Raw genomic sequence first — 23,625 nt, 5'->3', positions numbered from 1 at the left:
GATCTCAAACTCTTGACCTCAAGTGATCCGCCTGCCTCAGCCCCCCAAAGTGCTGGGATTACAGGTGTCAGCCACCACACCTGGTTTTCCTTTTTCTTTTTTTTCTGGACAGAGTTTTGCTCTTGTTGCCCAGGCCAGAGTACAATGGCGTGATCTCAGCTTACTGCAACCTCTGCCTCCCGGGTTCAAGTGACCTTCCTGCTTCAGCCTCCCTAGTAGCTGGGATTACAGGTGCCCACCACCACACCTAGCTAATTTTTTGTATTTTTAGTAGAGACGGGGTTTCACTGTGTTGGTCAGGCTGGTATTGAACTCCTGACCTCAGGGGATCCACCCACCTCAGCCTCCCAAAGTGCTGGAACTTCAGGCGTGAGCCACCGGGCTGGGCTCCTGTTTTCCCTTGTTTAAACCAATTTGTTGATAGATAACACATACCCCCCTAGGACAAAAGTTACAAAATGGGAACCAAAACAGTAGATAAGTCAGCAGTGGCTCTCGTCCCCAGTTCTCCTCCCTGGAAGTAAACACTTAAAAATTTGTTGTGGATTCTTTCAGAGAGAAATGCATATAATAGTAAAATAACAACATTTATTGAACACTTACTCTATGCCAAGCACTGTTATGTGCTTTACATTTATTAACTCATTTGCTCTCCATAACAACACCATGAAGTATAATTAGCATCACTTTATATGCAGAAATGAAATGTAAAGAGCATAACTTGCTCAAAAATCACACAGATAGGAAGTGAAATATTTTATTCAAGTAAATATGTATATGGCAAGGTTCCTTGCCTCCAAGAATTTCACAGTATACCAAGGAAGAGGACACTGATATGACTCTTAATACAGGTTGAGTATCCCTTACATATTTTTTTTCCAGAACGAAGTTTCGCTCTTGTTGCCCAGGCTGAAGCGCAACGGTGCGATCTCGGCTCACTGCAACCTCTGCCTCCCAGGTTCAAGTGATTCTCTTGCCTCAGCCTCCTGAGTAGCTGGGATTACAGGCACCTGCCACCACGCCCGGCTAATTTTTTTGTAGTTAGTAGAGACAGGGTTTCACCATGTTGACCAGGCTGGTCTTGAACTTCTGACCTCAGGTGATCCACCTGCCTTGGTCTCCCAAAATGCTGGGATTACAGGCATGAGCTACCATGCCTGGCAATTTTTTTTTTCTTAAATTTTTTTTTAAAAAATTTAACAGATACTGAGGTCTTGCTATGTTCCCCAGGCTGGTCTCAAACCCCTGGGCTTGAGCAATCATCCTGCCTTGGCCTCCCAAAGTGCTGGGGTTATTAGGGCTAGCCACCCTGCCTGGCCCTATTTTTATTTATTTGTTTGTGTTGAGACAGGGTCTCGCACAATCACCCAGGTTGGAGTGCAGTGGTGTGATCATGGCTCACTGCAGCCTTGACCTCCTGGGCTCAAGTGATCCTCCTGCCTCAGTCTCCTGAATAGCTGGAACCACAGGTGTGCACCACCATGCCTGGCTAATTTTTGGGTTTTTTAAAATAGAGATAAGGTCCCACTATGTTGCTCAGGCTGGTCTCAAACTCAAGACCAAGCCTGGGCAAGATAGTGGGACCTCATCTCTACAAACAAAGGTTCAAGTGATCCTCCTGCCACAGCCTCCCAAAGTGCTGAGATTATAGGTGTGAGTCACCATAACCAGGCAAGTATCCTTTATTTAAATGCTTGGGACCTCCCTAAATACATATACCCACTGTATCCCCACAAAAATTAAAAAAATAAATGCTTGGGACCGAAAGTGTTTCAGATTTCGAATTTTGGATTATTTTGTATTTTGGAATATTTGAGTATACATAATGAGATATCTTGGGGATGGGACCCAAGTCTAAAGCTGAAATTTATTAATGTTTCATATATACCTTATTCACATAGCCTGAATGTAATTTTATATATTTCTTTTTTTTTCTTTTTTCTTTTTCTTTCTTTCTGTTTTTTCTTTTGAACGGAGTTTTGCTCTTGGTGCCCAGGCTGTAGTGCAATGGCACGATCTCGGCTCACCACAACCTCCGCCTCCTGGGTTCAAGCAATTCTCCTGCCTCAGCCTCCCGAGTAGCTAGGATTACAGGCATGTGCCACCACGCCTGGCTAATTTTCTATTTTTAGTAGAGACGGGGTTTCTCCATGTTGATCAGGCTGGTCTCAAACTCCTGACCTCAGGTGATCTGCCCACCTCGGCCTCCCAAAGTGCTGGGATTACAGGCTTGAGCCACCGTGCCCAGCCAATTTTATATATTTCAAATAATTTTGTACATGAAACAAAGTTTGTATTCAGTACTTTTTTTTTCAAGACGGAGTCTCGCTCTGTAGCCCAGGCTGGAGTGCAGTGGCGTGATCTCGGCTCACTGAAAGCCCAGGTTCACATCATTCTCCTACCGCAGCCTCCCGAGTAGCTGGGACTACAGGTGCCCGCCACCACGCCCGGCTAATTCTTTGTATTTTTAGTAGAGATGGGGTTTCACTGTGTTAGCTAGGATGGTCTTGATCTCCTGACCTCGTGATCTACCCACCTCGGCCTCCCTAAGTGCTTGTATTCAGTACTTTCTTGTGGAATTTTCCACTTGTAGTATCATGTTGGCACTCAAAAAATTTCAGATTGTGACGTATTTTGGATTTGGGGTTTTTGGAGTAGGGATACTCAAATAGCTAACACTTATTAAATGCTGATTATTAAATGTTTTAAATGGATTATCTCATATAATCCTCACAATGAGTTTCTGAATTAGGTTCTGTTATATAGTAGTATCCTTTATATCCACAGTTTGTCGATTTCTGCAGTTTCAGTTACCCACAATTCAAAGATATTAAATGGAAAATTCTAGAAATAAACCTTTTATTAGCTGGGTAGCTGGGATTAGAGGTGTGCTTCACCACACCTGACTGATTTTTTAATTTAAAAAAAATTTTTTTTTTTTTTTTAGTAATGACGGGGTTTCACCATGTTGGCCAGGCTGGTCTTGAATTCCTGACCTCAAGTAATTCACCCATCTTGGCCTCCCAAAGTTCTGGGATTATAGGTGTGAGCCACCGTGCCCAGTCCCATTTATTAGATTTAAGTTGCATGTCAGAGTCTTCATTCTGAAGGCTTCTGTGTATATATATTAAATAAATTTGTATGCCTTTTCTCCTATTAACCAATCTGCCTCATGTCAGTAATTTTTCAGTGAACTTTTAGGAGACCATGAGCCTATGGCCTCCACAGTATGGTGCAGTGATCAGGGTGATCAAAGCTACTGTTCTGTTCTGGAAGCACAGTGAAGAGAACCCAGGAAACTCACCTGCCTGCAAAGGGGACACAATTGGAAACACCAGTTATTTTATCAAGGTTTTTGACCAGTATGGGATATTTTAAAATATGAGCAAACTGCTTTGAGGAATTGAAATAGACTTTATAGAACTGATAAATGCCCCTTAAAAAGACTGGTCTTGTGCCTTGTTTATGCAGTTCCTTTAGAGGGCTCCTGAACTGTGGGCCCTGAAAGATAAACTTATATCTTGTGATATAGAAAAGAAGACTAAGATGTGACCACACCTGAACAGGTCTTTTTATGAGGATAATGACTGTCTCCAAGGATCATTTAAATTCCAAAGAAAACTACTTACAAGTTAATCCTTGTTCCCCCATCAAATCATTCTTTCCCCCTCAACATAATTCTTCTTCCCCTTCCCATAGCCTGTTTTACCAGGATGCAAGCTCCCATTCTTTCTATGACCTCAAGATGATACATAAGCTTCTATAATTCATGGGGAAGTTGGGTCTTCATTCTGAAGGCTCCCGTGTATGCATGTTAAGTAAATTTGTATGCCTTTTCTCCTATTAAAAAAATAAATAAAAAATAAGTTGCATGCCATTCTGGGGAGCATGATGAAATCTTTTTTTTCTTTTTTTGAGACAGAGTTTCGCTGTTGTCGCCCAGGCTGGAATACAACGGCACAATCTCGGCTCACTGCAACTTCTGCCTCCTGGGTTCAAGCGATTCTTCTGTCTCGGCCTCCCGAGTAGCTGGGATTACGGGCGCCTGCCACCACGCCCAGCTACTTTTTGTATTTTTAGTAGAAACGGGGTTTCACCACGTTGGCCAGGCTGGTCTCAAACTCCTGACCTCAAGTGATCCACCTGCCTCGGCCTCCCAGAGTGCTGGGATTACAGGTGTGAGCCACCGTGCCCTGCAGAGCATGATGAAATCTTATGCCATCTTACTCCATCCCACCCTGGACATGGAATCTTCCCTCTTTGTTCAGCATCCCTACACTGTCTACACTTTGGGCTCATTAGTCACTTCATAGCTCTCTCGGTTATCAGATCAGCTATGGAGGTATCTCAGTGCTTGTGTTTAAGTAATCCTTATTTTACTCAGTTGTTCTATTTTATTAGTAGTATTGTCATTCCTCTCTTGCTGTGCCTAATTTATAAGTTAAACTTTCTCATAGGTATGCACATATAAAAAAACACAGTACTGTATATATAGGGTTATTACTATCCATGGTTTCAGGCATCCACGGGGGGGTCTTAAAACATAGTCCCCTGCAGATAAGAGCAGACTACTGCATTTCCTTCTGAAGCAATGAGGAAACTTACTGGGAAGGCAGCTATGCTCACCACCATATCGCCAATGCCAGTGCTTCAGAGGAAACTTATTTGGGTTAGGTATCATAACTTGCCCAATCTGGGAGTCTGGCAGTTTGCTAGGGGAAGCTCATATTGAGAACCGCAACACCACCCTTACTTCCCTGATAGGTGATGTAGAATCCAGACCAATGCTGCAGATTGGTAAGAGGAAGGAAGGCTAACTCCCTCTGCATGGTGCAAGGAAGCTTCTTAAGGCAGATGGATATTTGAGTTCAGCCTTGAAGAATGGGTAGGAGCCTACCTTTTCCCATGCTCACTTAGTATACAGTGTAGTGAAGAGGAACATAGGCTCCTGGAGAGCTGTGGTTTGAATCCTAGCTCCACCATCTTCCCAGTTGAATGACTCGTGGTTAGTTGTCCTGTGATCCTCAGTTTCCTGGTGGTTTTCGTAGTTGTTGTTGTTGTTGAGACAGTCTCGCTCTGTCACCCAGGCTGGAGTGCAGTGGTGTGATCTCGGCTCATAGCAGCCTCCACCTCCCAGGTTCAAGTGATTCTCGTGTCTCTGCCTCTGGAGTAGCTGGGATTACATGTGTGCGCCACCATGTCCAGCTAAGTTTTGTATTTTTAGTAGAGATGGGGTTTCACCATGTTGGCCAGGTTGGTCTTGAGCTCCTGGCCTCAAGTGATCCACCTGCCTCGGCCTCCCTAAGTGCTGAGATTGCAGGCATGAGCCACCGTGCCTGGCCCTCAGTTTTTTTATTTGTAAAATGAGGACAATGAAAATTATGCCTTGCAATGTTGGGCATAGTGGCTCATGCCTGTAATCCCAGCACTTTGGGAGGCCGAGGTGGGTGGATCACTTAAGGTCAGGAATTTGAGACCACTCTGGCCAACATGGCAAAACCTCATCTCTACTAAAAATACAGAAATTAGCCGGGCATGATGGCACATGCCTGTAATCCCAGCTATTTGGGAGCCTGAGACATGAGAATCTCTTCAACCTGGGAGGTGGAGGTTGCAGTGAGACGAGATTGTGCCACTGCACTCCAACCTGGGTGACAGAGTGAGGCTCTGTCGCAAAAAAAAAAAAAAAAAAGCTTTGCAAGATCATGATGAATAAATGTGATTGGATATGAACGCGCCCAGCTAGGTGTCTGGCATGCAGTGGGGGAGCTCAGTGACTGGTCAAGAATATGGACAGATGGGAATAATACCAACAGCTAGTGTCTACAGAGCACTTACCATCCAAGCTCTTAACATAGACTAATTTATCAATGAGCCTATTAAATATGAATAGGTACTAATTTTAGATCCATGTTTACAGATGAGAAAATGATACTAATTTAGATCCATTTTTACTGATGACAAAAATGAAGCACAGAGAGGTTAAGTAAGTATCCTGAGTTAGTAAATAACAGAGGCAGGATTGGAACCCCAGGCAGTGTGGCCCCAGAGTCCATGTGCCTAGCAGCTCGTTCTCCTGCTGAAATTGCAGAACACTGGGCTGAGACAGTCAGTGAGCAGCACCACAGAGTCAGAAGTGGGAGGAGGAAAGTGTGTCATCGGAGGAGGCTTACTGACCCCCTGTGAAGTGGCAGTCATAAACACAAACCACCTGGCTTCCCAGACTGGAAGAGCATGACAGTCCAAATGGTACGTCAAGGGTACATGAAACCATAGGATAAACATCGTGCAGTCACTCACTCCATAAGTTTGTTTTTGTTTTTGTTTTTGTTTTTGAGACAGAGTTTCGCTCTTGTTGCCCAGGCTGGAGTGCAATGGCGCGATCTCGGCTTACTGCACCCTCCGCCTCCCAGGTTCAAGAGATTTTCCTGTCTCAGCCTCCCAAAGAGCTAGGATTACAGGCATGCACCACCACGCCTGGCTAATTTTGTATTTTTAGTGGAGATGGGGTTTCTCCATGTTGGTCAGGCTGGTCTCAAACTCCTGACCTCAGGTGATCCACCCACCTTGGCCTCCCAAAGTGCTGAGATTATAGGTGTGAGTCACCGCACCCAGCCCATTCCATAAGTTTTTTTTTTTTTTTTTTGAGACGGAGCCATTCCATAAGTTTTTATTATGTACCATGATCTGTCTTCTGAGCCAGGAATATAGCCATAAAGAAAACCAAAAATCCCTGCCCTTATGGCATTTATGTTCTAGCGGGGAAAGAGAGACAATAAGCAGATAAATAGGTAGATATATATCAGAGGGTTATAAGTGTTATGAACAGAGATAAAGTGGAAGGTGGAGTGAAAGATAGCAACTTGCAACGTTGCATAGAATAGTATTTGGGGAGAGCTCTCTGAGACAATGACATAGATGACATTTGAGCAAAGAGCCAAAGGAAGTAAGGGAGTGGAAGTTGCAGAAATTCTGGGCGAAGACTATTCCAGAGAGAGGGAAGAGCAAGTGCAAAGGCCCCGAGGCCACAGTGTGCTTGGCATATTCAAGGACTAGAAAGGAGGCCAGTGCAACTGGGGTGGAGAGCAAAGGGGAGAATGGTAGGAGATGAGGTCAGAGGGGTGTGTGGGAGGAGACAACATGTCTCCACCCATCTTCAAGATTTCTGTGTGCCATAAAAACAAGCCTGAGTAAAGAATGTAAAACAGGCATGCATTTCAAAATTGGAAGAGGAGACTTGACAGCAATGTGCTTAGGGTGCCTCCCCTGCATAAACATCCTCTTTCCCTTTCACCCACTCCCAGGACTGACTCTGCCCATCCATGGGAGCCACATGAGGGCGGAACTTGGGAAACTGTAGGTGTGACTGTGACTAGGTTTCTACGCACAGGCTCTGGGTCTGAGCCTCTTCCTGGGGGGCTTTCTGTTGGGTAGGAGGAGCCCAGGAGATCATCATCACTTCAGGGCTCTGTGGAGGAGAATGTCACTGGCTTCCTCCCAGCTAAGATCTGTGTTTAGTCAATGAAGCCTAAAGGACTCTGGTCTGCTCCTCCTTCCATACCCTGGTGCTGTGAAGCCAGTTGGAGCCTGTGACAGGCAACTCACCACCGGGAATATTTGCTGCCTCTAACTCAATTTTTTTTTTTTTTTGAGACTGATCTCACTCTGTCGCCCAGGCTGGAATACAGTGGCATGGTCTCAGCTCACATCAACCGTCTCCTCCCCAGTTCAAGCGATTCTCCTGCCTCAGCCTCCTGAGTAGCTAGGATTACTGGCACGTGCCACCACGTCCAGCTAATTTTTGTATTTTTAGTAAAGACGGGGTTTCGCCATGCTGGCCAGGCTGGTCTCGAACTCCTGACCTCAGGTGATCCACTCGCCTCGGTCTCCCAAAGTGTTGGGATTACAGGCATGAGCCACTGTGCCGGGCCTCAGTTTGATCAATTCTCAGGCACATTGAGTTTCTGCTGAATTGTTTTTTGGCTTAGATCTGCTTTGAGCTGATTCACCATTTGGTTACTTTTTGGTAGGGCAGACAGGGTGGATTCTGGATGGAAACTTTGCTTCAGTTCATGATTCTATGAAAATTAACACTGGGTTCAGTCCAGAGTCCAGTCAGTCACTTCAGGATTTTCATGGTTCAAGCCCCCATCTAAGGGGAGCCTCTGGAATTTATTTTTTATTTATTTTCAATGAACTAGCCGGGCATAGAGAGAGTAGAATATGATGCCACATTCTAGCCTGCAGGGGTGGTAGGGAGAGAATAAGTCTCAATGCAGGTAACAGCCATACTGACCCAGCAGAACATATGGTAAGGCAAGAATCAGTAATTAGCCCCGCCCACTTCTAGATAATGAAACTGAGGCTTAGGGGTTTTAAGGACATTGCCTTGTCGGATTTGAACTTAAATAGTCAGACTCTAGAGCATGTGTTCTTGACCACTGGGATGCACTGGCTCTTTCACGGAACCTCTATGAGAAAATCTGAACAACTTGCTTTGGGGTGGCAGAAGAAGAAGTTGCAAGTTTCACTGTGTTTTCATGCCTACATACAATTTGTTCAAACATTCTGATATGTGCTAGGCACCGAGGATATGGAAACAAACCTCCCATGTCTGGGCCTCCTGGAACTCACTATTTAGCCCAACCTGGGAAGTTGGGAGGAGTAGCTGTGAGTCAAGTATTATGGAAAATCAGAAAAGGGCACAAGTAATTGCTTCCAGAGGAGGTGAAATTTGCCCCAGGCACTCAAAGGCAGCAAACCGGGACCAGGTGCCTACAATCTCTAGGCAAGCACAGCTCTTGCCCTCGGGGGCTTAAATCCCAGCGCAGTTTAACTGGTTTGTGGACCACCTACTTCAGAATTGTGCTGGTGCTTGCTAAGATGTGGATTTCTCTTTTTCCCAGAGGATCTGGGAAACACATAAAGCGGGGCTGCGTGTAGCACCCAGGTGATTCTGATGCACACTCAAATTTGCCAGGTGAGCAGGGGGAAGAAATGGGTGTGGGCAGTGCGGAACAAGATGGACAACGACTTGGGGGTCCTTAGTGGCCTGCAGGCACCGAAATTGCAGTTCAAGATCGTGAGCTCTGGGAATTGTTACTCTCCAAGGGGTAGCTCAGAGCCAGAAACACAGTAAGGTTTCATAAATATTTGTGAATACGCCGGCTGCCAAGATCGAAACGATCAGGAGCGTCAAAGGCAAAAACGAAGTCAGAGGCAGAAAAAAAAGGTGTTCCCCAGGCGATGAAAACTTTCCGGTAAGTTGTCTTGGAAAAGGCAACTCGGCGTAATAGAGGGAGTTGGGGAGGTGGCCGCTGCGGGAAAGGGCGATGAGTCCTGGGGTGCCGCAGCGGGGGAGTGGGTGGGAGGCGCCTCCTCGCTTCCCCAGGCCGGCCGAGGGATGAGGTCACCTGGCACAGCACCAGTAGCAGCTGCAGAGGACGCGCAGGCGCTGCGGCGGGAGGCAGTGTCAGGCTCGGGCCCCTGGGGAATTCCTCCCCCCCAGCCCCCCCGCGTCCCCCCGCCCACCGGCCCTCTCGAGAAACGTACCCGGGTCCCGCCCGCCCGAGCCTGCGCTTTGTACCGCCCACCAAAGCCCCGCCCTCCGCACAGGCCACGCCTCCTACCAGCTTCGAGGCGTCTCAGTGGTCCTTTCGTCGGCTCCGGAGCGGTCCCACCGCCTTCCCCGCCCGAGGCCACGCCCCCGTGCTCCTGCCGCCTTATTTTCCCCTGAGTCCCAAGGCGCCGCGCCTTGGCCCCGCCTACAGCCTGAGGCCCCGCCCCCGGCGCCCCGCCCCGCCCCGCCGTTTGAAGCGGCTTGGGCTGCGGCTGCTTCAGAGTCGCGCGCGGGGCGTGGGGCGGTGCGGAGGAGCCGAAGCTACCGCTGTGGCCAGCTCGACGCCGGACAGTCCAGCGAGCAGCGCGGCGGGAGCCGGCAGCCGGAGCAGTCCCGGAGCAAGCAGCAGCAGCAGTCGTCGCTGTTGGCGGAGCCTAGCCGAGCCGACCATGGCGTTGTCGATGCCGCTGAATGGGCTGAAGGAGGAGGACAAAGAGCCCCTCATCGAGCTCTTCGTCAAGGTGAGCGCTCGCCTCGCGGTCCCGCCCGGCCGAGCCCCCGGCGCCCTCCTGGCTGCGGGGAGAGGCGTCCCGAGGCGCCCCCGCTCGGCGCCAGCACCCGTCCCGCTGCGGGCTCCCGCGTCCCCGCCCATTGTCTGGGGGCCGCCAGCGCCTTCCCGCCTCCGAGGGCCCGTCGAGGGGTCCGGGGTGGGGACCCGGGCGGCGGCCACCGTCTCCAACCGCGCGGGCTCTGGCGGACGCCGGACCAGCGTCCCGCGCCGGGGTGGGTCGGGAAGAGCCCGCGGGCGGGACTTGCCTGCCCTGGGGCCCCAGCACCGGGCGCGCGCGGGTCCTGTCACCACCCCCGCTCGGGCGCGGGGGCCCGGCCCCACCCGCTCCCCAGCGCTCGGCTCCGCCGCCGCCCGGAGCCCGACCTGCAGTCGGCCGCCCGATGAGCTTTCAAACGAACTTCTTTGAACGCTTTTTTGAAAAAACATTTGCTCCCCACTGATCTGAAACGGAAACTTTAATTTTCGATGCAATCTTAAACAAATTTTCTAACGAGCAGGTGCTCTTGGACCTTCGGAAAAGACCGAGATTCCTAACTTGTGTTTTTCTGTCTTGGGCATTTATTGGCATTCTCGTTTCTCAAGCGCGGAGTGTTCTGTATGATGCAACAATTTTGGCTTCTCCCCCCGGCGTTGCTGCTTCGGGAAGGATTGTGTGTGCCCTTTTGTTTAGAAAGAAATTGAGGGAGAGAATTCTTAACTTGCTTGGGCTTTAAAGGGTTGGTTTTCCCTTCTTGTGTCTTCAGCTTTCATGTCCTGGAACTTATTTGCTTACACATACTACCCCTCTTCCTTTCCTTTTCTCTTTAATACTTTTCATTTTAGCCAAAGAGAGTCGAAGTTATAAACATCTGGATCCAGCTCCTTCCTTCAAAACTTAAAAAAACACTTTGAGATTCTTCCAGCGACTTAAAAAGCCAGGCTCATTCAGAGCTAGGCAACATACTGGAAAGTAAATGGTCATCTAGAACTATTGGGTCCTTTTTTCCGCCCGAGTTTTTACTTTAAAGAAAGGACATTTCAGGGTGTGTTTAAGAGATGGAGAAGGGCAGGGCACGGTGGCTCACGCCTGCAATCGCAGCACTTTCGGAGGCCGAGGTGGGAGGATTACTTGAGTTCAAAAGTTCGAGTCCAGCCTGAACAAGATGGCGAAACCCCGTCTCTACAAAAAAATACAAAAATTAGCTGGGAGCGATGTTGCTCGCCTGTACTACTCTGGAAGGCTGCGGTGGGAGAGTCGCTTGAGCCTGGGAGGCCGAGGCTGCAGTGAGCCCACGTCGCACCACTGCACTCCAGCCTTGGAGACAGAACAAGACCCTGTCTCAAACAAAAGAAATGGAGAGAAGAAATAATCTGCAGTTACTTCTGCAGTCTTCAGTAATGATTGAAACAAAGTTTGCCTTAGGATTTTCTTTCAATTGTCAATTTTCGATTTTTTTTTTTTTTTTTTTTTGGTCCAGGGAACTGAAACAGCAGACAGGTATAGAACCCCCAAAATATCAGAGTTTCGGTTACTTTGAGTGGCAGATACAGTACTTTGAGGTGCATAGAATGTAGGAAGGAACCTGAAATATAAGAAAGGAAGGAGGCTGGGTGCAGTGGCTCACACCTGTAATCCCAGCACTTTGGGAGGCTGAGGCGGGCAGATCACGAGGTCAGGAGATCGAGACCATCCTGGCCAACATGGTGAAACCCCATCTCTACTAAAAATACAGAAATTAGCTGGGCGTGGTGGCGGGTGCCTGTAGTCCCAGCTACTGGGGAGGCTGAGGCAGGAGAATTGCTTGAACCCGGGAGGCAGAGGTTGTGGTGAGCTGAGATTGCGCCACTGCACTCCAGCCTGGGCAACAGAGCAATACTCCATCTCAAAAAAAAAAAAAAAAAAAAGAAAGGAAGGGTGGTGGGTGGGAAGCAGCATTGAGAAGGGAAATGAGTGGACCAGAGATGAGTTTAAAAAATTTTACTGAGGGCTGGGCGCGGTGGCTCACGCCTGTAATCCCAGCACTTTGGGAGGCCGAGGCAGGCGGATCACAAGGTCAGGAGATCGAGACCATGCTGGGTAACACGGTGAAACCCCGTTTCTACTAAAAATACAAAAAAATGAGCCGAGCTTGGTGGCGGGCGCCTGTAATGCCAGCTACTAGGGAGGTTGAGGCACGAGAATGGCGTGAGCGTTGGAGGCAGAGCCTGCAGTGAGCCGAGATCGCGCCACTGCACTGCAGCCTGGGGGACACAGTGAGACTCTGTCTCAAAAAAAAAAAAAAATTTTTACTGAGGAATAAGAAGGAATTTACATAAACTAAAAAAAAGTACATCATGAATAATCTGTACAACATGATACTCAATGGTGAAACTTTAGAACAGTGTTAAACTTAGAATAAGATAAAGCTACTATCGGGCCGGGCGAGGTGGCTCACACCTGTAGCATTTTGGGAGGCTGAGATGGGGAGATCACTTGAGGCCAGGAGTTTGAGACCAGCCTGACCAACAGGGTGAAACCCTATCTCTACTAAAAATGGAAAAATTAGGCGGGCGTGGTGGTGGGCCCAGCTACTCAGGAGGCTGAGGCATGAGAATCGCTGGAATCTGGAAGGCAAAGGTTGGAGTGAGCCGAGATCAAGCCACTGCACTCCAGCCTGGGTGACAGAGAGAGACTTAGTCTCAAAAAAAAAGATAAAGCTATTATCAGTTACGGCTCTATTCAGCATTCTATTGGAGGAGCTAATCAAAGAAGACAAGAAAAATGAAGTATCTGAATTAGGAAGAGATCAGTGCTTAATGCCCTGCTTACTATTAATTTCATCTTTCAGTGAGAATAGCAGAGGGGCGTGGTGCAGTTTTCCGAACTTGAGTCACTTGCATACCCTTTCTGTTTTTCATATTTGTGTTGTGAACCACTGAAAATCATCCTTCCTACCACTAGTTGTAAGCCTTTCTCATTGGGCTTGCTGGCAGAGAATCAGGGTTCAAGTCACAGTTCTTTACTCCTTGGTTGGGTTACCCTAGGTAGTTTGTTTTCACTCTTTAAGCCTTATTTATCTCATTTGTGAAATGTTTTCTGCTACCCAGTGATTCAACATAGCAAAACTTTGCACTGATATAGATCGGTTTGTTTGTTTGTTTGTTTTTGAGATGGTGTCTCACTCTGTTTCCCTGGCTGGAGTGCAGTGGCGCGATCTTGGCTCACTGCACCCTCTGCCTCCCGGGTCCAAGTGATTCTTCTGCCTTAGCCTCCCGAGGAGCTGGGATTACAGGCATGCACCACCACGCCTGGCTGATTTTTGTATTTTTAGTAGAGACCGGGTTTCACCATGTTGGCCAGGCTAGTCTCAAACTCCTGACCTTCAGTGATGTGCCCCCCTTGGCCTCCCAAAGTGCTGGGATTACAGACTTGAGCCTCTGTGCTTGGCCCCTAGACCAGTTTGTTCGAAAGGGGAAAAAAGGACAGGTAAAATGTGGTAAACGGCATTCTTGTTCTCTTCTCAAAACCTATGTGTGGGAAATGCAAATGGGGGAAATACCCTTGTAAATATAGTTATTTTGAAAGCAGTGGGCCGGGTGTGGTGGCTTACTCCTGTAATCCCAGCCATTTGGGAGGCGGAGGGGGGTGGATCACTTGAGGTTGAAACCAGCCTGGCCAACATGGCGAAACCCTATTTCTACTAAAAATACAAAAATTAGCCACACACAGTGGCGCATGGCTGTAACCCCAGCTATTTGAGAGACTGAGGCAGGAGAACTGCTTGAACCCTGGAGGTGGTGGTTGCAGTGAGCCGAGATGGTGCCACTGCACTCCAGCCTGGGCGACAGAGTGAGACTCCATCTCAAAAAAAAAAAAAAAAAAAAAAAAGAAGTAGTGAGTGTGCAGAGGCTGTGGTTGTCCAGAGTGGTATGCTGAACAGTGTTAACCTGCCAAGAGGTATCTGAGTTTGTAGAAGAAAACTTTACAGTTGAAGCACATAGCATGTATAGAAATTAGAAATTTGGTGGTGGTACTAGGGGGAAGGCCAAGGGATGTAACAGGGCTTTGAGCCTACCTGTTTAGCACTGAGCTTTACATTTAAGAGTGAGAGATGAACACCTTCTCAAATAGTGTGACTGAACTCACAGCTACATTATTTTCCCTGTGAGTAGTTTTTGGAGTTGTCCGCCCATGAGCCCATTAACTGTCATCTATATAACAGCAGGATGGTTTTTTTGGTTTGTTTTTGTTTTGTTTTAATCTCAACATCTAGAGGATAGATAGGATGCCCTCCCAAAAGTAAAAAAGGCAGCTGGACTGTGATGGCTCACTCCTGTAATCCTAGCACTTTAGGAGTCCAAGGAGGATGAATCTCTTGAGTGCAGGAGTTCTAGACCAGCCTGGGCAACATGGTGAAACCCTGTCTGTACAAAAACTGTTTAAAAGATTGTCAGGCATAGTGGCTCATGCCTGTCACCCCAGTACTTTGGGAGGCTGAGGCAGGCAGATCTCTTGGGCTCAGGAGTTTGAGACCAGCCTGGGCAACCTGGGCCCCCTGTCTCTACAAAAAGTACAAAAAATTGGCTGGGTGTGGTGATACATGCCTGTGGTCCCAGCTGAGGTGGGAGGATTTCTTTAGCCTGGGAAGTAGAGGTTGCTGTGAGCCGTGATCATGCCACTGCACTCCAGCTTGGGTGAGACCCTGTCTCTAAACAAATAAATAAGTAAGTAACTAAGCTGGGCCTGGTGGCCCACGACCTTAGCCCTAGCCCTAGAGGCTGAGGGTGGGAGGATTGCTTGAGCCCAGGAATTCGAAGCTGCAGTGAGCTTATGATCATGTGCCTGCACTCCAATCTGGGTGACAGAGCAAGACCCTATCTCAGGGAGAAAAAAAAAAAGGCTTACAGTGGCAGTCATCCTCAACAGTGGAGATGCTCTCTGCTCCACCCAGAGGAGCCTGGTAGGTATATATATTTCCAGCTGGGAACCAGCAACAGATACGGTTTATTTCTTTTTTCTTTTTTTTTGAGACAGAGTCTCGCTCTGTCACCCAGGCTGGAGTGCAGTGGCGCGATCTCAGCTCACTGCAAGCTCCGCCTCCCGGGTCCACGCCATTCTCCTGCCTCAGCCTCCCCAGTAGCTGGGACTACAGGTGCCTGCCACCATACCTGGCTAATTTTTTTGTATTTTTTCAATAGAGACGAGGTTTCACCATGTTAGCCAAGATGTTCTTGTTCTCCTGAACTCGTGATCTGCCTGCCTCGGCCTCCCAAAGTGCTGGGATTACAGGCATGAGCCACTGCATCCGGCCCAGATACAGTATATTTCTGACCTTTTAGCAAGAGCATAAGATCCCTTATAATCTGACTACTGCCTGGGTTGGTTGGTTGGTTGGTTTCTTTCTTTCTTTCTTTTTCTTTCTTTATCTCTCTTTCTCTCTTTCTTGACAGAGTTTCGCTCTTGTTGCCTCTCAGCCTCCTGAGTGGGACTACAGGTGTGCGCCACCATGCCTGGCTAATTTTGTATTTTTAGTAGAGACAGGGTTTCTCCATGTTGGTCAGCCTTGTCTCGAACTCCTGACCTCAGGTGATCTGCCCGCCTTGGCCTCCCAAAGTGCTAGGATTGCTGGCATGAGCCATCGCATCTGGCCTACTGCCTGGGTTTCTAATCCAATATGTCCAGTTACTAATTGTGTATCCCAGGATACATACTTAAACCTCTCTGTGCCACATCTGCACAGTTGGGATATTAGTAGAACAGTCCTATGGGATAAATTAATATATGTAGTATGCAACAATCTTAGAACAATGTCTAGTACACAGTAAGCAAATAAATGCTAGTTGTGTTTAATTTTTGTATGAATATATATTTATATGCAGATCTCCCCTACTAGATAGACAGTACATTCTTTGGGGATGGGGTGTGCATATGATTCAGAGTGCCTGCAACTTAAGAGATTGCCAAATGTTTGAAATGAGATTGCTCCCTTCTTTCAGAGAATTCTGTTTTCGAGCGTTTTGTTGCCAATATATGTCTCTACCATGCTTTGGAATTAGAAACCACTTACTGAGATCCCGATGGTTGCAGTGTCAGAACATGGTTCTTCATCCTGTTTTCTCTAGCCTCCAATCTCCAAACCCAATGTAATTTTATCTACTCACGTCTTTTTTCCTCCATTATTTAATACTTCCAGTTTTTTTTGTTTTGTTTTGTTTTTTTGAGATGGAGTCTCACACTGTTACCTGGGCTGGAGTGCAGTGGCACAATCTTGGCTCACTGCAACCTCTGCCTCCTGAGTTCAAGCGATTCTCCTGCCGCAGACTCCCGAGTAGCTGGGATTGCAGGCGCCTGCCACCATGCATGGCCAGCTAATTTTTTGTATTTTTGGTAGAGGTGGGGAGCTAATTTGTACTTTTAGTAGAGACAGGGTTTCACTATGTTGGCCAGGCTGGTCTTGAACTCCTGACCTAGTGATCCGTCCGCTTCGGCCCCCCAAAGTGCTGGGATTACAGGCGTGAGCCACCGCACCAGTCTTTTATATATTTACTAGTGTTTCTTGTTGGCTATGTCCAGAATTCGGGGCACCAAGGTTTTTGTTTGGGTAAAACTAAATATCAACTTTTGAACCACAAGTGAGAGTAGTAGAGACGGGGTTTCTGCATCCAGCCTGGCCAACATGGTGAAACCCCATCTCTACTAAAAATACAAAAATTAGCTGGGCGTGGTGGCAGCTGCCTGTAATCCCAGCTACTCAGGAGGCTGAGGCAGGAGAATCGCTTGAACCCGGGAGGCAGAGGTTGCAGTGAGCCGAGATCATGCCATTGCACTCCAGCCTGAGGGACAAGAGCAAGACTCTGTCTCAAAAACAACCAAACCAGAAAATAGAAATTAATCCCTTTGCAGAGTTCAGTTTTATGGGCTGGAATTTTATGGGCTGGAATAAACTTGTTGCCATGCCACTGTGAATTGGGACGGCAAGTAGTCACCAAGCTGCTGGGATTGGGGTGGTGGTTGTAAAAAGTTAATCTGGTGCAGGGTGGCATAACACATAAGAGTCTGTTTCTTTTGAGATATTTGGCAGAGGTTCCTAATGTGCATGGACTCTGGAGCCAGACTGCTTGACTTGAATCTGGCTTCTAGTGTGTCAGGCAAGTTTTTAAGCTCTCAGTGCTTCAGTTTCCTAACTTCTAATATCAGGATAATAGTAATAATAATAATAACAGTTTTATATGGTTACTGAGGGGATTAAAACTGTCAATCTGTGCATATTAGTTAGGGTAGTTTAAGTTGCTGTAATAAGTTATCTCCCCACAAACAATGGTTCAAATAAGATGGAAATTTATTTCTTACCCTTCAGTCCAGGAGAATGTCTTCGATGTTAGGGTGGCTTTCCTTCTCACAGTCATTAAGGGACCTGGGCTCTTTCTAGCTTATTTGTCCACTAACGCCCAGAGCATTGTCCTCTTCTGAGTTGTCGAAGTTGGTGGCTGACAAGTACTGTCTGCTGCCAGTGGGGGGGTGGAATATATAGAGGAAGCACATCTTGAGGGCTGCAGCTCAGAAGTTCTACCTGTTACTTCTGGTCACATTCTACTGGAGAGAACTTAGTCACATAGCTTCATCTGTAAGAGAGGCTGGCAAGTGTGGTCTAACCGTATACCATCCTATGTAAAGCTGTAGGAAGAGTGCTTGACACAGAGTAAACACCTTTTGTCATCGATAATAGTGTATTATTTTTAAATGTAGGCTCTGTTAGTAGGATCAGGGGGTTCTGTAAATCCTTGAAATTACAGTAAAAATTATAATGTGAGGCTTTTTTTCTGGAAATTCCTAAACCAAGGCTAAGAACCACTGTTTTAAAAGAAGTAAATAGTGGAATCCTTAGTGTCAAGAATACTTTGTATAAGCAAGGTATAAAAGAAGGGCTTGGGCTAGATCACTAAGGTCTCTTCTAGTTATTATTAACTATGACTTAAAGAATGTACCGGCATGAACTAAGTGCTACTACTGAGTTAAGTACTATGGAAGATGTAAGAAATTATTAAACAGTTAATTTCTTACTATGTACAAATTTTATTGGAAAGAAAACAACACAAGATGGTCCATGCTTAAAGAGTCAAGTGTGGCTCACATTAAGTTGGGCCAGGAGATATGGGGAAAGATGGAAGGAGGCTTAAACTTGACCTTGAAAAAAGGAGGTGAATAGGTGGGTTCGGAATAGCCAAGAATGGGAATGTGAGTTTTGACATCATTTGGAAACTCCTTATGCAGGAAACAATTGGTAGATTGATACGTAAGAAGGAACCAGGAGTGATTCAGATCTGTAGTGCCAGGGAGACAGGTTATTTAAAAGTTGAAGAAGAGACTTTTAAAACCTAACTTGGGTTTTTGTTAATGTATACATTGTCCTAGCCTTTTTCATTCTCCCCATACTTTCCTATTTTTTTGGATTGCTGTCTATTCAATAACTTTTCAGTGGCACTTGGAAAGGTGCAAATGGATTGTACAGATGGACTGTTTGACAGTTTAAAGTGGGAATTCTTTATATTTTGTTTCAAGGGCAGGCTTCAGACCTCCCCCATCTTTGTTTTTTCAAACAGAAAAAATGAAGTAAATTTTCTATAGGAAACGATGCTGAAAACTTTGTTCTAGTAATTAACAAAAACTAACTCAATATTCAGACAATATTACCTTGAATCTAAATTTGCCATTCATTTGAGGTTTCTAGGGGTAGGGGGTGAATTCAGGAGACAGAAATGAATGTAAAGTATGAAGTTAATGAAAACCTATTATTGTAACTTTTTGCCTGAGCTGTTCCTGAAGACCTAACAATGCTGCTTTTGGCAAAGGCCAAAGTTGATGATTTTGGTTTAATGTAAAAACCTGTGAGAAAGGAGCCTAGCATGGGGAAGATGCAGGAGGCTTTGAGCCTAGGAGACTGAGCACATGAAAAGCTTAACACAGTATGAATAATGATAGGAAAGAGGCAATTGGGAGAAGAACCTGGCTGTCACGAAAAGTCACAGTTGGTTTGGGAAGATGCCTGCAGAGGTGCCTAGAAGCCAGTAAGTAAGGATGGTGAGCCATCTTTTCCCGCTTCCTGTTTCATTAGAGCTGTGGAGCCTCAGTGTTCTGATGTCTCCTGAATAGGGAATTGTGAGTCCATAAAAGGAAAATGTGTTAGGCAGGATGGGAAGTGTGATTAAGGCATGAGTTAAGATTTTGGTCGAGTAGAGGAGTAAGCTAGGATGGGTTTGCCCATTTTAGATGCTTGTGTAGAGAATGGAAGGGACTTTCTGAAGGAAAGTAACATTAGGTCATGGTTACCTATTGTCCAAGGATAATTTAAGACATGTAAATGTAATTTAGGGCATCAGCTGGTGAATTTTCTTGTGGCTTTTAATTATATTGTTTATTTCGAGACTTGCCTCTTATCTCTCAGTGGTCAGTTCCAGATATTGGTATAAGATATAAGAAATAACAATCATAGACTTGCTGCAGTGGCTCACACCTGTAATCCCAGCACTTTGGGAGACCGAGGTGGGCGGATTACCCGAGGTTAGGAGTTTGAGGCCAGCCTGGCCAACATGGTGAATCCCTGTCTCTACTAAAAATACAAAAATTAGCTGGGCGTGGTTGTGGGAACCTGTAATCCCAGCTACTCGGGAGGCTGAGGCAGGAGAATTGCTTGAACCCAGGAGGCGAAGGTTGCAGTGAGTTGAGATTGTGCCACTGCACTCCAGCCTGGGAGACAGAGAAAGATTCGGTCTCAAAAAGTAAAATAAAATAAAATAAAATAAAATTATAGCCTGGGCAAAATAGTGACACCTCATCTCTATAAAAACTAAATTTTTGTATTTTTAGTAGAGATGAGGTTTCACCATGTTGGTCAGGCTTGTCTTGAACTCCTGACCTCATGATCTGCCCGCCTCGGCCTCCCAAAGTGCTGGGATTACAGGTGTGAGCCACCACTCCTGGCCCCGTGTCTACTAAAAATACAAAAATTAGCTGGGCATAGTGGTACACACCTGTAATCCCAGCTACTCAGGAGGCTGAGGCAGGAGAATCTCTTGAACCTGGGAGACAGAGGTTGCAGTGAGCCAAGATCACACCACTGCACTTCAGCCTGGGCGACAGAGTGAGACTCTGTCTCAAAAAAAAAAAAATTAGTCTGGTCTGGTAGTGGTAGTGAGTACCTCTGGACCTAGCTTTGGCAGGCTGAGGCTGGAGGATCACTTGAGTCGAGAGGTTCGAGGCTGCAGTGACCTATGATTGTACCACTGCACTCTGTCCTGGGTGACAGATGGAGATCCTGTCTCTTTTTTTAAAAAAAAAAAAAAAAAAAAAGGAAAGAAAAGAACTATCCATATAATTAGCCTTGTAGGGTTTCTTTTTTTTCCCTTTATTTAAAATAAAACCACAAAAACAAAATTAAAGAAAAAAAGCCAGGATAATGTATTAGTCTAATTTATGAAAGTGACAACTTAATGCAGATAAATAATACTGTATTTGAAAATTGTATCAAATGTAGACTAGGAGTATCTTAAATTTTAACATTATTATTATTATTATTTTTTGAGACGGAGTTTTGCTCTTGTTGCCCAAGCTGGAGTGCGGTGGCGTGATCTCGGCTCACCGCAACCTCCACCTCCCGGTTTCAAGCGATTCTCCTGCCTCAGTCTCCTGAGTAGCTGGGACTATAGGCATGTACCACCACACCCAACTAATTTTTTATATTTTTTAGTAGAGACGGGATTTCACCATATTGGCCAGGATGGTCTCCATCTCTTGACCTCGGGATCTGCCTGCCTTAGCCTCCTAAAGTGCTGGGATTATAGGTGTGAGCCACCACACTCAGCTAACATTAATGTTTTGAATAAGTAACTATTAGAACCAGGGCCAGGAATGGACCTGAGTGCAACATGCATATATTTTGTACCTTTAAGCATCCTTTTGTAGGTGTCTTTGCTTTTCTTGAAGTTGAAATACAAGCTGTTTCTTGGAGCTGAAATAAGCTAGGAATATGACAGGTTTTCTTTTTCTTTTTTTGTAACAAAATTATTACCTCCAACTTACATGTGAATAACTCATTCTTATGAAAAGATTTAGTTCTTATTATAATAGAGTTGTAAAAATGTCAGTCACATGTAATAACTTAAGTATTGAATTTTACCACTGTGCAGCATAGCTATTTATTTGTGTATGTGGGAGAAGAAAATAGAGAATCTAAAGAAATATTGGCGAATACAAAACCAAATAATCAGATGAAAGCTGAGGTAATTAAGAACTTTTTTTTTTTTTTTTGAAATGGAGTCTCACTGTGTCGCCCAGGCTGGAGTGCAGTGGCGTGATCTTGGCTCACTGCAACCTCTGCCTCCCGGGTTCAAGCGATTCTCCTGCCTCAACCTCCTGGGTAGCTGGGATTATAGACACCCACCACTATGCCTGGCTAGGTTTTTTTTTTTTTGAGATGGAGTTTCACTCTTGTTTCCCAGGCTGGAGTGCAATGGCTTGATCTCTGCTCACCGCAACCTCCACCTCCCAGGTTCAAGTGATTCTCGTGCCTCAGCCTCCCAAATAGCTGAGATGACAGACATGCACCACCACACCCGGCTAATTTTGTATTTTTAGTAGAGACGGGGTTTTTCCATTTTGGTCAGGCTGGTCTTGAACTCCCGACCTCAGGTGATCCGCCCACCTCGGCCTCCCAAAGTGCTGGGATTACAGGCGTGAGCCACCGTGCCCGGCCTAGTTTTTGTATTTTTAGTAGAGATGGGGTTTCACCATGTTGGGCAGCCTGGTCTTGAACTCTTGACCTCAGGTGATCTGCCTGCCTTGGCCTCCCAAAGTGCTAGGATTACAGGCATGAGCCACTGCACTTGGCCTTAAGAACTTTTAAGGATTTGTAAATTCTCTGCATGTTTTCTTCTGCTAACAACCAGTTACTTTATTTTGGAAGTAGAGAACAGGTGGTGGGTTACAAGAATGAATATTCATTGAAAACTAAAGGTGGGCCAGGCGTGGTGGCACACGCCTGTAACCCCAGCACTTTGAGAGGCTGGGGCAGGATGATCATTTGAGCCCAGGAGTTTGAGACCAGCCTGAGCAACACAGTGAGACCCTGTCTCTACAAAAAAACTAAAGGTGAACCAAACTAGATTATTGTGCTACCTAGGAAAATGGAAAAGGTGGTAGCTGTGAAAACAGACTAATCAGGAAAAAAAGAAGGTGATTAGACTTAAGAAATTAAATTTAAGCCTTGACCGTAACAGCACCCAAGACTGAAATGAAATTTTTTCTTTTTCTTTCCTTCTTTTATATTTTCTTTTTCTTTCTTTCTTTCTTTCTTTTTCTTTTTTTTTTTTTTTTTGAGGCACACACTTGCTCTGTGGCCCAGGCTGGTATAGTCACAGCTCACTGCAACCCCAATCTCCTGGGCTCAAGTGATCCTCTTGCCTTGGCCTTCCAAGTAGCTGGGACCACAGGCACGTGCCACTATGCCTGGCTGCTTTTTGTAGAAATGGGGTTTCTCAGTGTTGCCCAGGCTGGTCTCAAACTCTAGGACTCAAGCAATTCTCCCGCCTCAGCCTCTCAAAGTGCTGGGATTACAGGCATGAGCCACTATGCCCAGCCCTATTTAGCCTTTCTCTGTTTTAGTTTAAATATTGGTCCTAAGTTTGAAAAGGTAATGTCATTTCCTTTCTGCTTTCTAGTATATTCATTGTGTGTATTATGCTCCTTTTAAAAAAATGTCTTTTTTTCCAGTTATAAAAGCTATATGTATTTACTCTAGACAACTTAGAAAACAATAGAAAAGCATAAATAAAGTAAAAATTACTTATAACCCCTTGACTAGAAATAGTTGCTATTGTATGTCCTAGTCTTTTTTCTTCTTCTTCTTTCTCTCTGGCTGGAATGCAGTGGCGCAATCTCAGCTCACTGCAACCTCTGCCTCACGGGTTCGAGCGATTCTCCTGCCTCAGCCTCCCAAGTAGCTGGGATTACAGGCGCCTGCCACCACACCTGAATAATTTTTTTGAGGCAGTGTCTCACTCTGTTGCCCAGGCTGGAGTGCAGTGGTGCAATCTTGGCTCACTGCAACCTCCACCTCCTGCTTCAAGCGATTCTCTTGCCTCAGCCTCCCAAGTAGCTGGGATTAGAGACATGCACCACCATACCTGGCTTATTTTTGTATTTTTAGTAGAGACAGGGTTTTGCCATTGTTCGCCAGGCTGATCTCGAACTCCTGACCTCTGGTGATCTGCCCACCTTGGTCTCCCAAAGTGCTGGGATTATAGGCATGAACCACTGTGCCCGGCCCTTAGTCTTTTTTTTATAAGCTTGCATGAATTATTTATTTATTTATTTTTATTTTTGCTTGCATGAATTATTAATAAGAATTTATATATAATATTTTAATGCTGTCATGACAGAATACTTGAATGAGTGAAGAATGAGGGCTGATCTGATATGTAATGTGTGTTGAATTAAGTAAGTTGGTTTAAAGAAAATTTATTTAGGTTTTTTAAAAGAAAC

The 23,625-nt window shown here is 45.9% G+C and overlaps 1 protein-coding gene across 1 annotated transcript in view; it reads left to right on the top strand.

Moving 5' to 3' along the window:
• Window positions 1-9,793: 9,793 nt before the first annotated feature.
• The window catches only part of CLIC4 (chloride intracellular channel 4), a 97,986-nt gene continuing 84,154 nt past the window's right edge, over window positions 9,794-23,625 (top strand). Inside the window, exon 1 of the mRNA XM_007979997.3 lies at window positions 9,794-10,080. Within this exon, the coding sequence (XP_007978188.2) occupies window positions 10,009-10,080 (72 nt within the window). The 5' untranslated portion in view covers window positions 9,794-10,008. The remainder of the gene's footprint in view (window positions 10,081-23,625) is intronic.

Source organism: Chlorocebus sabaeus, chromosome 20 (assembly GCF_047675955.1).
Source record: "Chlorocebus sabaeus isolate Y175 chromosome 20, mChlSab1.0.hap1, whole genome shotgun sequence".
NCBI classification, from domain to species: Eukaryota; Metazoa; Chordata; class Mammalia; order Primates; family Cercopithecidae; genus Chlorocebus; species Chlorocebus sabaeus.
This window is presented reverse-complemented; position numbering and strand designations above follow the sequence as displayed.